The 16747-nt window shown below is 39.8% G+C and overlaps 1 protein-coding gene and 1 long non-coding RNA gene across 2 annotated transcripts in view; both read left to right on the forward strand.

The window, feature by feature from the left end:
- LOC309873047 overlaps positions 1 to 16747 on the forward strand; it is an 89587-nt gene that overhangs the window by 59731 nt on the left and 13109 nt on the right. The window lies entirely within an intron of this gene.
- Positions 1219 to 10913, forward strand: LOC309872980 (olfactory receptor 4B1-like). Its single transcript, XM_082747950.1, has 2 exons — positions 1219 to 1945; positions 9236 to 10913. The coding sequence occupies exon 2, from the start codon at positions 9277 to 9279 to the stop codon at positions 10186 to 10188; it is 912 nt and encodes a 303-aa protein (XP_082604076.1). The 5' UTR covers positions 1219 to 1945; positions 9236 to 9276; the 3' UTR covers positions 10189 to 10913.

Here is a 16747-nt window from a genome sequence, read left to right on the forward strand (position 1 = left end):
CTGATGCCGAGTGATATGGAGCACTTTTTCATGTGTCTGTTGGCCATCTGGATGTCTTCTTTGCAGAAATGTCTGTTCATGTCCTCTGCCCATTTCTTGATTGGATTATTTGTTCTTTGGGTGTTGAGTTTGCTAAGTTCTTTATAGATTCTGGACACTAGTCCTTTATCTGATATGTCGTTTGCAAATATCTTCTCCCATTCTGTCAGTTGTCTTTTGATTTTGTTAACTGTTTCCTTTGCTGTGCAAAAGCTTTTGATCTTGATGAAATCCCAATAGTTCATTTTTGCCCTTGCTTCCCTTGCCTTTGGCGTTGTTCCTAGGAAGATGTTGCTGCGGCTGAGGTTGAAGAGGTTGCTGCCTGTGTTCTCCTCAAGGATTTTGATGGATTCCTTTCGCACATTGAGGTCCTTCATCTATTTTGAGTCTATTTTTGTGTGTGGTGTAAGAAAATAGTCCAATTTCATTTTTCTGCATGTGGCTGTCCAATTTGCCCAGCACCATTTATTGTGTAACTTCCAAATCTCTTGCACCTCGAATAGTGCTTGGCTACATTCTACAGGCTAAGGACCCAGTACTATTTGTTGAATGAAGGCATGAATGGATGGATGAATGGGTGGATGAACAGATGATGACATCTTTTTCTCAGGGAATTCCTGTAGATTACATTGTTATCACCACTATTATTGAACGAGAGGGTGAGGCACTGGAGACTGTCAGTGAGTCGTACATGAATTCATGAATGTGAGAATTGGAAGATACAATGGAGATGATTGAGCTCTGCTCTGTCTTTTTATATAGAAGCAGAGCCAGGGTGAGTGAGAAGTGGAGAGGTGAATGACGTGCCGAAGTTAGTAGGTTATCATTTATGACTGGAGCCAGTGCCCAGCTGTCCTGGCCCCTGTCCAGTCCTTGCTCTCCTCTCTCTTCATTCTCCTTTCCATTCTCAGAAGTTCAGCGAGGGAAAAAATTCCTTGTATGTCTTTCTTTAAACTTTCTTTTATTACTACCTCATAACTGGGTGTCAAACCTCGACGGACATCTCACTAAACTAATTGAAGCAGATTTGGAAACTTTCTTAAGTTATACTTAAATTGAGAGTTACCCCCAAGAGAAAAAAAAATTCCATGGGGAAGTTGTTCCCTTGATTGTAGTGTGTGGCTTAATTTATTTTAAATAATAAAAGGATCTGAGTATTTACTCAGAACTCTTGGACTCTCAGTGGGTGGGTACATTTTCTACATCTAAACCAGGATCTTAAGGTCTTTGAATTGGCTAACTTCCTGTGACATTTGTTTATTTTTTGGATATTATAAATCCAAATATCCACCCAGATCCAGGTCCTCTGAATTTTCATCTTTTGTGATTCATCTTAGATGCCATCTATTTGTTTTTTAGAAGCCCCCCGGAACATGGTGTTTCGTTTTTGTAGACAAGGTCTGATCCTTGATCGACAACCACCCACTGCCTTCAGAAGGTGGCTGAGTGTTGTTGAAAGAACATAGATTTCTGAGTTAGTAGCCTGGCAAAAACCTAGTGTATGGCTTTGGGAAACAATGAACCTCTTTCAGCCTCTGCTATCTCATCTATAAATAGAGGAAGTTAGAGTAAAAGGTCTCTGAATATTTTCAGCACCACCATCAGAGGGGCTTAGCTTAGTGTGACCTGGTCTTTGCTCATTGCTCCTGTCAGTGAAAAATCAGCTGGGTGGGGAACATTAGCCAGAGCACCTTACTTGTCCAGGGACCAGTATTCCCAGAGAGGAATCCAGTGCTCCATACCATCCTAGTTTCTTCAACCAGATCATCACCTTGAAAATGATCTATTCCAACAGAGTGACTACTTTCATGCTGAATTGGAGGCACTTGAGAATATTTGAGATCCATCTGACCCAATTTCTTGTTCCAAGGCAGAATGAAGCCACACCAGGTTTTCTGACTTCAAGGTAGGTGACATGGCTGGAAAGGAGGTGCAAAGTCTCTAAGCAGCCACTGGATATTGGGCACGTCAGCTCCTCTCTTTAAGCCACAAGTGTTCATTTGTAAATGAGGCGGTTTGCTTTGAATATGTATTTTTTTGGGGGTAATGAATTCCATTTACTTATTTATTTTTATTGTGGAGAGATTATATAAAATACAAAATTTGGTAAATTTTTTTGAAAGATTATTTATTTGACAGACAGAGATCTCAGGTTGGGGGAGAGGCAGGCAGAGAGAGAGAGAGGAGGAAGCAGGTTCTTCACCAAGCAGAGAGCCCGATGTGGGGCTCGATCTCAGGACCCTGGGATCATGACCTGAGCCGAAGGCAGAGGCTTTAACCCACTGAGCCATCCAGGTGCCCCCAAATTTGGTAGTTTCAAACTCCTTTATAATTTTAGGATTCTGTGAGGTACTGTTTGGGAATGATGAAGTGGGAGTTGTGTGATTAGGTCATCTGAGATCAGCCACATTGGTACATCTAGCTCTCTCTTACATTTACCTCTGGGTGTTGTCTGCATTCTGTCATTCTCCTCTTTTCCAGAGTCCAGTGGGTCACCTGATGGGCAGTCTGCATGGTCATGTACTGATTTAGGCTTTGACATGCTCATCACATTTTCTTTCCCTGCCCCTTGGTGAGGCAGCATTGTGGGGGAGAGAGGAGGTATTTTTTTTTAATGTTTGTTTGTTTGTAGTCTACTTAATTTTATTATGTTTTTACTATGTCATGTTAGTCACCATACTGTACTTCATAGTTATTGATGTAGTGTTCCATGATTCATTATTTGCATTTAACGCACAGTGCTCATTGCAATACATATGGGAGGAGGTATTTCTTACTAGCTCTGTGGGAGAGATGGTGGTTATGGCTGGTTGTAGATAGCAGAGAGAGGAATAAATGCAGAAAAGACAGAGATGATATGAAAGGAACATGTGGTTTTCACAGAGGAAGGTTATCAATTACTCCTCTTAGAGTTGAAGGCTGGAAAAACTGGATCCTCCTCTAAGATTCCTTTCTTATCTCTGAGTGACCTCTCATATTGGTACTAGGATATTTTGCTTAATTTCTCTAGTGGGTCATAAAAGGATCAAGTTCATACTCTCATAACAAATATTTCTAATCAGACTCACAGATACGGAGAATGATCTGGTGGTTTTCAGAGGGGAAGGCATTGAGGAACTGAGTGAAAATAGGTTAAGGAGATAAAAAGATAAACACTTCCAGTTAAAAAATAAATACAAATGGCTATCAGACACATGAAAAAATGTTCATCATCACTAGCCCTCAGGGAGATTCAAATTAAAACCACAGTGAGATACCACCTTACATCAGTTAGAATGGCCAAAATTAGCAAGACAGGAAACAACGTGTGTTGGAGAGGATGTGGAGAAAGGGGAGCCCTTTTCCACTGTTGGTGGGAATGCAAGTTGGTGCAGCCACTTTGGAGAACAGTGTGGAGATTCCTTAAGAAATTAAAAATAGAGCTTCCCTATGACCCTGCAATGCACTACTGGGTATTTACCCCAAAGATAAGAAGTAGTGAAAAGAAGGGCCATGTGTACCTCATTGTTTATAGCAGCAATGGCCACAGTTGCTAAACTGTGAAAAGAACCAAGATGCCCTTCAACGGACGAATGGATTAGGAAGATTTGGTCCATATACACTATGGAGTATTATGCCTCCATCAGAAAGGATGAATACCCAACTTTTGTAGCAACATGGATGGGAGAGTAAGAGATTATGCTGAGTGAAATAAGTCAATCAGAGAGTGTAAATTATCATATGGTTTCACTTATTTGTGGAGCATAACAAATAACATGGAGGACAAGGGGAGATGGAGAGGAGAAGGGAGTTGAGGGAAATTGGGAGGGGAGGTGAACCATTAGAGACTGTGGACTCTGAAAAGCAATCTGAGGGTTTTGAAGGGGCAGAGGGTGGGAAGTTGGGAGAACCAGGTGGTGGGTATTATGGAGGGCACGTATGGCATGGAGCACTGGGTGTAGTGCATAAACAATGAATTCTGTTACATGAAAAGAAATTAAAAAAATAAATAAATTATGGGGATACAATATGTAGCACAGGGAATATAGTTAATAGTGTATGTATGGTGACAGATGGTAGCTAAATTTATCATGGTGATCCCTTTATAATATGCACAAATGATAAATCACTGTGTTATACACCTGAAACTAATATTGTATGTCAAGCATGCTTCAATAAGAAAGAAATATTTGTCAGCAAATAAATAAAAATTGGACCTCGAGCAGAAGGACATATTTAATTTTAACTATCATTTATCTATTATGTACTTAGAGAGCATATTGGGCAGTGGTCAAAAAGCACAGGATCTGAGGTTGTTCAGGTTGAAATCCTGACTCTGCTACTGTGTGATGTAAGGAGAGTTAATTCACTTAATAACTGTGCTTCTTTTTCCTCATATGTCAAAAGATGACAATAATAAAGCCCACATCACAGGTTTGTTCTGAGAACTGAATAAATTAATGTATATGGAGATCTTATAAAGTGCATGGCACTTGGTACTATTGAAATATTATCCATGATTATCAACCAAAATGTAACTAGTTATACAAATTTAAGAAATGTAGTAAGTAATAATTTTGAATACTGTATTTCTTAGTAGAAGATGTAGTTACAGGACAACAGTTATAAAGAATCTATTAATTGGGAGCACCTGGGTGGCTCAGTAGGTTAAGCCTCTGCCTTTGGCTCAGGTCATGATCCCAGGGTCCTGGGATGGAGCCCTGCATCGGGTTCTCTGCTCAGCAGGGAGCCTGCTTCCCCTCTCCCTCTGCCTGCCTCTCTACTTACTTGTGATCTCTCTCTCTCTCTGTGTGTGTCAAAGAAATAAAATCTAAAAAAAAAAAAGAATCTGTTAATGTTAAAAAAGAAGTATGACAGATTACTAGAAGAGCACAGTGCAAGGGATACATTATTCTTATTATAGTAAGGTTGTTCCTGCAATTAGAAAGAATGAATACTAAACCCAGAAGGCAGAAAGGAAGTCTTTGGTTTGGAAGTAGCTATAAACAGTCATTTGGGAATGATAATAAGGGTGCAAAGGTAGGCAATGGCCAGTTCAAGAAGGACCTGATATCCATGCCAAGAATATTGGAATTTATGCTATGGGTAATGGGGAGGTGTTGGTAGATTTTAGGGTAGAGGTATGATTTGATAGGCATTTAAGGAGAATCACCAACTTATTTTCCAATGCTTAGGGAAGAGAAGATTCAGATGGGTGCAGTATTAAAGGCAAGCTTCACTGAACATGCAAGACTGGCACTGGGTTGGAAAGTAGGTAGTTTTGGAAGGACAGGGAGAGAGTATTTCTGGCTAAGTGAGGGTTTGTGGTAGGAAAGAACAGATTGGGCTGTGGGATGGAGAGAGGATGTGAACAGAGGTGAGTCAAAGCTTGGCAGGTAAGAGTGTGATTGCTGAGGTGGCTCAGTCTGTGAAAATCTTTAAATGTGAGTCTGAGGAGTCAGGACCAACTTCCCCACTCCCTGGCTAATCCCATGTAGGGAAGGATCCAAGGAAAGAAGGATCTAGGACACAATTTTCTGACTGCAGTACATGGGATGGTTGGGCAGGAGCATCTGGAGATGAAGAGACATTGGAAATTTAGACATCTGCTGATGGTACGTGAGAAGGGGTGGTGGAAGAAGGGAGAGAAGGGACACATGGGGGCAGGTTGTTTAATGAGAAATTCACGAGGTATGGTGATAACTGATGTGGACATGATGGGAGGCATGGATCAAAGGTAATATCAGAGCTACAACCTGGGCAGCCTGGAAGGTAGGATGTCATCAGAATGTCTTCCAAGTCACACTTGCCTATAGGTCTCCTTTACCCCCATAGCTTAGTGTCATTAGCTGCAACCCTAATCTGTCTCCAGATGCTTTCCTTGGGCTCATGAGTGAGGATGCGATGAAGAGTGATTCTTGAGGAGTCTCACAGTCTTGTCTTCTAACCATTCATTCATTTCATGTTCTAGGCTGAGAAGGTGTTAGATATTCCCAATGATTCTGGGTGCTTGGTACCCACAGCACTACTCCTATTGGCAAGAGCCCAGCACTGGTGAATTTAGCACTACTGATTGTGCCTAGCATGGGTATCAGTGTAATTTCTTTGCTTCACCTCCATTCCTGGAAACTAGCTCTTGGATGGGCAGTTTCTTTTTGCTTTGGTAGATGGCTGATCTCCCCCCACCCTACAGATGACCTTTAGAATAATTATATAAATTATAAGGAAAAATTCTGTTGGATTTGATTGAAGTTGCATAAATTTGTAGATAAATTTAGGGAGATTCAAAATCTTTATGTGGGCTTTTTAAAAAAATTCACCTTTTTGCATTTTTTAAAAATTTTGTAAGGTAGGATTTTTTAAAATTTATTTTCAGCGTAACAGTATTCATTATTTTTGCACCACACCCAGCGCTCCATGCAATCCATGCCCTTATAATACCCACCACCTGGTACCCCGACCTCCCACCCCTCACTCCTTCAAAACCCTTAGGCCAAAACGGTCCCCAAACTGTGGAAAGAACCAAGTTGCCCTTCAATGGACGAATGGATAAGGAAGATGTGGTCCATATACACTATGGAGTCTTATGCCTCCATCAGAAAGGACGAATACCAAACTTTTGTAGCAACATGGACGGGACTGGAAGAGATTATGCTGAGGGTTTTATGTGGGCTTTTATTGCTTAAACATGAGTTTATAAAAATTGCTTTTGGTGGATATGTTTTTTCTTTTATACATGAATTTTTTTGTGTTCCCATAGCAGTTTTATGCATAGTTCCCTGCATAACAAAAGTATGGCAATTTTATGCATAGTTCTCTGCATAACTATATGACAATAGTAAAGGGAGTATTTTTTCAGATGTGTTTTCTAACTAGTAATTGTATTTTTTTAAAGGTTTTTATTTATTTATTTGAGAGAGAGACATTGAGAGAGAGCATGAGTGAGGAGATGGACAGAGAGAGAAGCAGACTCCCTGTGGAGCTGGGAGCCCAATGCAGGACTCGATCCCGGGACTGTGGGATCATGACCTGAGCTGAAGGCAGTTGTCTAACCAACTGAGCCACCCAGGCGTCCCAAACTAGTAATTGTATTTTGAGCTTTCTTACTATTGCTATGGTTTTCAGTTTTTTAAATTTTTTCCCCCTAGGTTCATATCTTAGGAGGTTTTGCTTTCAAAAACAGAAAGCCATCAAACTAGTTTAAGAAAGAGGAGAATTGGGGTGCCTGGGTGGTTCAGTGGGTTGGGCCGCTGCCTTTGGCTCAGGTCATGATCTCAGGGTCCTGGGATCGAGTCCCGCGTCGGGCTCTGTGCTCAGCAGGGAGCCTGCTTCCTCCTCTCTCTCTCTCTGCCTGCCTCTCTGCCTACTTGTGATCTCTCTCTGTCGAATAAATAATATCTTTAAAAAAAAAAAGAAAGAAGAGAATTTATTCAAGGAATAAGGGGCAGTCTCTAGTATCCAAGTATAGAATAGACTGAATCAGAGATTGAAAGTTAAGCATCAAGGATATTCTCTGCATCTCTGAAATGCCATGGTCTTATTTTCTACTGTTTTCTTGCTCTGAATACTAGTTTCTCAGTGTTTTCAGGTCAATGACTATTTAATCTTAAAAATTTTTTCTTTGCTAAAAATTATACCTATTTACTATTTACAAATTGACTTTCTGATAAACATAATGAAATGATTGCTACAGTTAAGTTAATTAACATATTTATCTCCTCATATAGTTATTATTTTTTTTTATTTGGATGAGAACTCCTGTATCTGCTCTCAGGATATTTCATGCTTCAGCCTGTGCCCTCACCTGATGATGTCTGACATATACTGTTTTCTTTCCATCTGTTTATCCCCCTTTTTTTTCTCCTTTTTTTTAATTTAAAGATTTTATTTATTTATTTAGAAAGAGAGAGCATGAGTGGAGTGGAGGGGCAGAGGAGAGAGAGAAGCAGACTCCCCACTGAGCAAGGAGCCTGATGTAGGACTCCATCCTAGGACCCAGGGATCATGCCTGAGCTAAAGGCAGACACTTAACTGACTGAGGCACCCAGGTGCTCCCCTCCCCAAGTTTTTTAAAATAGATTTTATTTATTTGAGAGGGAGAAGGAGAGAGAGAGAAGGAGAGAGAGAGAGAGACATTTATTTTTTCTGTTGATTGAGTTCCTTGCTGCTCAGGTACACTTTTACTTTTTCAAAAGAGCATTTCTTGAAAATTTCAGAGATAAAGGGAAATGCAATGAGGATAGATTTTGTAGCAGAGAATCAAGATGTTCATATTATTTCTTTCTTATTTCTCATGGCTCATATGTGGTAGAAAAAAATTCTGAAGACAACACTTTAGAGAATAACGTTTTGCATCATAGGACATTGTTAGCATGAGTATATGTTGTGTTCTGTGCATCTTCTGTATCGTCTGTAGTGTGTGTAGATGTAGAAGAGTAATGATCTGTTCCTGGGGATAACTCTTGTTACAATATTTGGCCACTGATTACCAACCTAGAACCAGAGCAGCCAGACTGTCTGGCCATACAATGCTCTCAGAGGACAAGCTCCGAGTTTGGGATCTCCAGTAGTTTGGTTAGTGGGGCAAGAGATGGGAAAGTAGTAGTGAATGATGGAGACAAACTAATAAGTTGAATTCTCTCCAGAGGATTTGAGCACTTGTCATTCAGACATGGCCATTGATGCTGAAGTCCGGTGAAAGAATCTGACCTGGGTTGAAGACTGGTATAACTAAGTGAAAAAAACCATACTCAGGATCTTTTGGAAAGGGAAGAATTATCAGTGGGGAGATGTTTCCTGAGGCAGAGACAAAGGGAAACAAGGAGGTTAGGAGTACAGGTGTGTCATGGCGATTCCCCAATAGAAGAGAATTGCAGTGAAGAGGGTAAAAGTGTAGGTTAGAAACCAGAATGGCTCCTCAAATTCAGATCATCTGATGAATTAGAAAGAATCCTGGCTGAAGTCAAAAAGCCTGGTTCGGAGGCCCAGAATTCACCAGATGTGTGATCCTGGTGCATAGCCATCTCCCTGAGCCTTACTTTTCTAATATACAAACTCATTAGATTGCTAATATTTAATCCTGAATGAGTATTCAGGATTAGCATACATATGGGCCAACTGAATGAGTTGGTGATTAGTATATTGTAACGTGGGTTGCACTGTGTAATGTGTTATAAATGAGGTGAATCGGTTATAATCAATGTTTGTTTTATTGCAGGTCTCACATGATCTTGTGTCCAGAACACCTAATTGGATTCCATGGCGAATACAAATAATGTGACTGAGTTAATTATCCTTGGTCTTTTCCAGGATCCAGAGGTGCAGAGAGTATGTTTTGTGGTGTTTCTTCTTGTGTACCTGGCCACAGTGGTGGGCAATGGTCTCATTGTCCTGACAGTCAATGTCAGTAAGAGTCTGCATTCCCCCATGTACTTCTTCCTTAGCTACCTGTCCCTGGTGGAGATCACTTACTCCTCTACTGTTGTCCCTAAATTCATCACAGACTTACTTGCCAAGATTAAGACCATTTCCCTGAAGGGCTGTGTGGCTCAGATATTCTTCTTCCACTTCTTTGGGGTCACTGAGATCTTCCTGCTCACAGTAATGGCGTATGACCGCTATGTGGCCATCTGCAAACCCCTTCACTATACAACCATCATGAATCGATCTATGTGTCGCCTTCTGGTGGCTGGCTCCTGGCTCGGTGGCTTTTTTCACTCCATGGTTCAGATTATTATCACTCTCCAATTATCTTTCTGTGGTCCCAATGTGATTGACCACTACTTCTGTGACCTCCATCCCTTATTCAAGCTTGCCTGCACTGATACTTCTGTGGAAGGGGTTATTGTATTGGCCAACAGTGGATTATTTTCTATCTTCTCCTTCCTCCTCCTGGTGTCCTCCTATATTGTCATCCTGTTCAACTTGAGGAATCATTCTGCGGAGGGGAGGCGCAAAGCTCTTTCCACCTGTGCCTCTCACATCATGGTGGTCCTCTTGTTCTTTGGACCTGCCATCTTCCTCTACATGCGACCTCCCTCCACCTTCACTGAGGACAAACTGGTGGCTGTGTTCTACACGGTTGTCACCCCCATGCTGAACCCCATCATCTACACACTCAGAAACGCAGAGGTGAAAAATGCAATGAGGAAGCTGTGGGGGAAAAAGTGAACTCAGGGATGGAATAAATATGAAAACATAAAAAAATTGTCATGTATAGGATGGCCAAATATGCATTCTGATTTTAGTCAACTATGAGGAATTGAGGAAAAATTAACCTATTCATATTTTTCTGTTGTATTTAGATGAGCCCCTCATATTCCATTGTACTAATTATAAGTGCACTAATTCACTGATGTCTGTATTTTGGAGAACATTTTGGAGAAGATCACCTAGACTGGAATTCCCACCTTATCATCTTCTACCTGTGCAACCTTGGGTTTATTCATTTTGCCTCTTGGTGTTAGCATGCCACAGTGTGTGGAAAGTCTGTGGCACTTGGAGACAGAAGTTTATGTTTTGCTTTGTCCTTGTCTTCTGATGTTGTGAGGTCTTGTGGGAGTCCCAGGAAGGCTTGAATACTTCATTAGGGACCCTACTTATTAACCTGAATCTAATGCCTGGAATTCTATAGTAGGAACTTTATGGCATATGGCAAAGTAGGAACTTTCATAGGCATAGGATTTTGTTAGAATAGAAATGTCTCGGGCCACTTGGATGGCTCAGTGGGTTAAGCCTCTGCCTTTGGCTCAGGTCATGATCTCAGGGTCTTGGGATCAAGCCCCGCATCAGGCTCTCTGCTCAGCAGGGAGCCTGCTTCCCCCCCCCCCTTGCCTGCCTCTCTGCCTACTTGTGATCTGTTTGTCAAATAAATAAATAAAATCTTAAAAAAAAAAGAATGGGAATGTCTCTTGGATGTGAAATACAATGAAGCTATTATTAACCATTAATCTGGACAATTTTAGAAGATCCTTTTCTTTTTAGCTAGTTGCTATCTGGGCACCGAGGTATTGCTTAAGCCAAAACTAGCTCATTGCCTGTTTCTGTATGTTTTGTATGGCCTACAAACCAACATGGTTTTTACACTTAAAAGAATCAAAATAGAGATGAGCACTGGGTGTTATATGAAACTGAAAAATTATTGAAAACTACCTCTGAAACTAATGATATACTATAAGTTGGCTAATTGAATTTAAATAAAAAATCAAAGTAGAATAATGTTTGTTGATATATCAAAGTTATATGAATGTAAAACTTTAGTGTCCATAAATAGGTATTGGACTACAATTGTACCACCTATTTTACTTTTTCTCCATGGTAGCTTTTGTGTATAGTGGCATGGTTGAGTTCGGAGAGTGTATGGTCTGCAAAGCCGAAAATATTTACTAGTCACTGTCTTCCAAAACAGTTTGGCAACCCTGGCTTAAGTCCTATAGCATTTATTCCTGACTCCACAGATAGTTTGGAGACCAGCATTTCTAGGGTTGCTTTGTTAATTCTGTGATGCCAAAGCACCTGGTCTGTGCATCCTTAGTTCTCTTGGCTGTCCCCTCATGGCTGCAGGATGGCTACAACATGTCTAGGTATTATATGGTCACGTGAGGGGAAGGAGGGGCTCTCATTTTATTTGGAAAATATCTCCTAGAAACTTCTCAGAACGTTTTTAATTTTTTTTTCTTATTGACCAGAACAGAAATTTTTCGTATTTTTTACTGCATGTCTTTGTCTAGATGCAAAAGAGGCTGGGATGGATAGTGAACAGTGGTAAAGAGGAATGGGATTATGTTATTGGTTTAGATTAGGCACTGTGGTTCTCCTGGGCTGGGCGTATTGGTATGTAAAAAAATTCATCGTTATTAGGAAGAAATATCTGCCATAGAGAGTGTTGGTAGATGGGTATCTTGGAGGACGGTGCACTTGGACACAATAGCGGGGATTTGAATTGGTGCCAGAGTGACTGAAATCTGGCTCAACCTCAGGCAAGTGAGTGGTCATTCTCTGTGATCCAGTTTCCTTGGCATGGACACTCGGGCCAAGTTCCATCGTGTCCCAGTTTTCCTGTAAGTGCATCTGTTTTCATTTGTCTCTAGAGAATGAGGGCCTAAAGCCCTGGCATGAGAGTGCCCGAGGGTTGTTAATAGGAACCACACCATTCTGTAGTTCGTCAAGGTCTTGCACCCAGAGTTCTGGGCCAATTTACTGCAAATAAAGTCACCAAGCAGCAACTTGCTAATTTTCAGTAAATTTGCTAATTTACTAATTAGCAATTTGCTAATTCCCCAGCCAGAAATTTGCTAACACCAAATCTTTGATTTTTTCAGAAACGTATTTCTATTAAGCCTTTATAAATTTCATTGCACTTATGTTTTACTGAAGCCTGAGATGAGTAATAGGAATTTTTGGATATTTTACATTTTAGCATTTTGGAAATAATAAATATTAAGCATTTTATGTATTTTGTTTTCTCTCTTTCAAACGAGTTTTCAGCCCAGTCAATCGACTTTGCCGTATCTTTTCGTTTTTAGATTGACCTTCTTGAGCAACGGATTTAGGTATGGGGAACAGTTGAGGAACTGTGTCTGGGCATGTTTTCATTCACTGAGGATTTGTGGTTATTTGGTTCCAGCACAAACTCACTAGAGGTGAATAGCAAATAGACATGTCAAAGAAGAGCAGAAAAGTTGTGCTTACCCCACACTCTTTATTTTGTTGAGCATGGGCATTGACATGTCCTTCCCTGCTACCTTGAAGGTCTTATACTTGATTAAAACTATCCGGAAATAGTGTCTGAAAATATTTCCGGTTTGGTATATCTCAGTTTCTCTTTTCTGTTTTATGGGTTTACAGATCTGGATTCATTGAAATTTAATTTTCTGTGTGTTTTATAATTTAGATTTTCCAAGGCTTTTTATTTAATAATAAAAGCAGTAGAATAGATCAGAAGTGGAAGCATATCATTGATAAATTAGTAGTTCGGTGAACTGATCATTTGCCTAATACCTAAATCCTTGAGTTGGTTAATTCTCTGAATTTACTTTCTTATTCAGTTACTGGCAAACTTCTAGTTGGTGAAAAGGTTTTAGAAGGATTACTCTTCCTTAGTACTTAGTGTGATGAGTGACAGAGGATAGGTACTCAACAATTACTGAATGGATAAAAGATATCAAAGTGGTGTCAACATTATCTATCTTTATCATTTGGAAAGGCTTGAGCTAGATGTGAGATAATTTGTAGCCAGAGAGGCTCTTTCTTGTAAAATTTAGTTGCAACATAGAAGTGATATTAATCTATTAGTTGCAATGAAAATAGAACAGCTTTTCAAATGCATGATAATTCCCCAAAGCCATACTTAGGGTTATGAATAGAGGAAGTATTATATTTTATATTTGCATAACATCTTGTAAATATTTCACAGCCTTTCACACCCTTTCACATCAGTTACTTCATTGGAGTCTCACAGCAATCCTGATAGGTCCGTGAAATCTAAATCATTCCCAGTAGACATTTTTGGAGCTTGAAACATCATTTAGAATAGGATTTATCTGTAAGGAACAGAGTCTAAAACAAGCTAGAAGTCAAGAACTAGACAGTTCAGGATGGAAATGGTCTCTCTTGCTTCTTCATCCTTTATAGCTTTCATTGCCATCTCATGGCCCAAGATGGTGCTGCAGAGACAAGAAGAGTGGCAGTGTTCCTGGCATCAGTGAAGACAAAGGGACAAAATAAATACATGTCCCCTTTCTTAAAGTTGCAAGGGAGGCTGGGTAATGTAATTTTTATTCCAGGTGGGTTTGTGCCCAGATAAAAATTGAGAGTTCCTAAAACTATAGAAGGAATGAAGGAGAAAACAAATGCCGGGAAACCTACCAGCAATCTTGCTTCTGAATAAATTAGGCACAAGAGTTGAGCACAAACTTGGGTATTCTGACACCAGGATCAGAGGTTCCTTCCTTTGTGGTTCCCCATCCCAGCTGTTCTTTTTTTTTTTTTTTTTTTTAATTGAGATCTAATTTATATTAGGTGAAATGTTCAGATCTTAAGTGTACAACCCAATAAGTTTTGACAAATTTAGTGTCTGGAATATTTCCAGTTTGTCCCAACCAAGATGTAGAATATTTCCATCACCCCAGAAGCTTCCCAACCAAAAGGTAGAATATTTCCATGACCCCAGAAACTCCTCTCGTGATGCCTCCCAGGCAATCTCCACTCCCCATATGCAACTATTGATCTAATTTTTTATCATCATGGAAGTTTTGCTCCTTCAAAAACTCATAAAACAGAATCATAAATCATGTATGCTATTGTGCCTGACTTCTTTCACTCAACATAATATTTTTAAAGATTCGTTGTGTTGTCTGGGTGTGGTGCATAAAGAATGAATTTTGGAACACTGAAAAAAAAATAAAAAAAAAGATTCATTGCATTGTGGGTTACAATAGTTTGTTCTTTTTGTTTGGTTAATAGTATTCCATTGTATACATATACCACAACAGAAGAAAATGTATTCTCCTGATGGTGGACATCCAGTTTGATTTCAGTTTTTGTTTGTTTCATAACATATCTAAATCTAAATCATTCCCAGTGGACATTTTTTTCATAACAAACAAATGTCCATTCCCAGTGGACATTTGTTTCATAACAAACAAATAAAATAAAACAAATAAAAGCTACTATACATATTTGTTGACATTCCCATTTTTAAAAAAAAACATAAATAGAACTTCACTATGGCCCTGCAATTGCACTCCTGGGTATTTACCCCAAAGATACAGATGTAGTGAAAAGAAGGGCCATCTGTACCCCAATGTTCATAACAGCAATGGCCATGGTCGCCAAACTGTGGAAAGAACTAAGATGCCCTTCAATGGATGAATGGATAACGAAGATGTGGTCCATATACACTATGCAGTATAATGCCTCCATCAGAAAGGATGAATACCCAACTTTTGTGCAACATGGACAGGACTGGAAGAGATTATGCTGAGTGAAATAAGTCAAGCAGAGAGAGTCAATTATATGGTTTCACTTATTTGTGGAGCATAACAAATAACATGGAGGACATGGGGAAATAGGAGAAGGGAGTTGGGGGAAATTGGAAGGGGAGTGAACCACGATAGACTATGGACTCTGAAAAACAATCTGAGGGTTTTGAAGGGGCCGGAGGTGGGAGCTCGGGGTACCAGGTGGTGGGTATTATAGAGGGCACGGATTGCATGGAGCACTGGGTGTGGTGCAAAAATAATGAATACTGTTGTGCTGAAAATAAAAAATAAATTAAAACAAAACAAAACAAAAAAGCATAAACCAAATGAACTATGTATTTATTTATTTATTTATTCTGCAAAATACCTTCTTGGAAGATCTATGTATAGATATATTCCTAATTCTGAATGAATCTGTGCATCATTTATACTGGTGGGGTTTGATTAGAACTGGAGAAGGGAGGGATTAACCCATAGCCAATGGGCTAATCTATACCAGGTTAGGAAATGAAACCAACCTCTTTTTTTTTTTTTTTAAGATTTTATTTATTTGACAGAGAGAGATCACAAGCAGGCAGAGAGGCAGGCAGAGAGAGAGGAGGAAACAGGCTCCCTGCTGAGCAGAGAGCCCGATGTGGGGCTCGATCGCAGGACTCTGAGATCATGACCTGAGCTGAAGGCAGCGGCTTAACCCACTGAGCCACCCAGGCGCCACCTGAAACCAACCTCTTATAACAAATGAAACTTAGGTGAACAGACAGTTTTATACCACAAACATTTTTAACAAATGTGTTTCCTATAACAAATATTTATAGACTCACATTAAAAAATTATCTCCCTTAGATTTTTAAACTGAGTATTTCAATATAGAATATATTTTGGCAGATTTTCACAGAATCTCAACCTCATGATGACCTGTTAGAGAATAAATACATGTTTTACTTCAAGATTTGGAGCTTTCTTGTAATTGCGTCCTATTAGAGTCCTATATAGAGTAAGTGCAAACTCTAGGTGAATTTATTCTTTTACATTTTTTATTGATTCTGAAGTTACCTACATGGATGTACGAGATTTTATTATCCAGGTCTTGCTTCCCCTGGGGTTGTCTTCTGGATTAGGAAGGGGAAAGGTATGGCTGGCTCTCTGGGAGCAATCTTTTCTTACTTGATCATGGAGGCGTCCCCCTGGTATTTCTCAAGCAGTGCAAACTCAAGGCTTAGCTGCCAGAATTCAGGAATACCTGGGAGGCAAGTCTACTTAACTCTTATTTTAAATCAGATGGAACTGAGACTCAGTGGCTTGGTCTCAGCATTTCAAAGTCTGAGGCTACAGGGTGAGCAGATCCTCCATCTGGAAACTCCGGCAATATATGAGCTCTGGTTGGTAGCCAGGTCTTAATATTTTCCAATTGGCTACCTGAGGAACTTGCAAAAGCTGTCTATTATTCTCTGGGGATAATTTAAATCTCTGCATTCAATGCACAAGAAAGGGAATGTTGCCATCAAGTGCATGGCATTTTACAAAGTGCTCTCACATAGTTCTGGTCTTTGCCCGAGACAAGCTAGACAAAGTACAAGGTACTAGGATTCAGTGATGGAGAAGCTATGGTCTTGGTTCTTGGGGATCTTTGTTTTTTCAATATTTACTGACTACCTATAATGTACCAAATACTGGGCTAAAAAAGCTAGGGAATGTCTATGCCCTCCGTGTCCACTGTTCATTCTATTTTTTTTAAAAAGTAATTTCTA

The sequence above is a fragment of the Mustela nivalis genome, assembly GCF_964662115.1.
Source record: "Mustela nivalis genome assembly, chromosome: 9".
Classification (NCBI taxonomy): Eukaryota; Metazoa; Chordata; class Mammalia; order Carnivora; family Mustelidae; genus Mustela; species Mustela nivalis.

What these genes read in the sequence shown, in the direction of transcription:
- LOC309872980 (XM_082747950.1), top strand. Translation starts at nt 9,277, where the DNA reads ATGGCGAATACAAATAATGTGACTGAGTTAATTATCCTTGGTCTTTTC.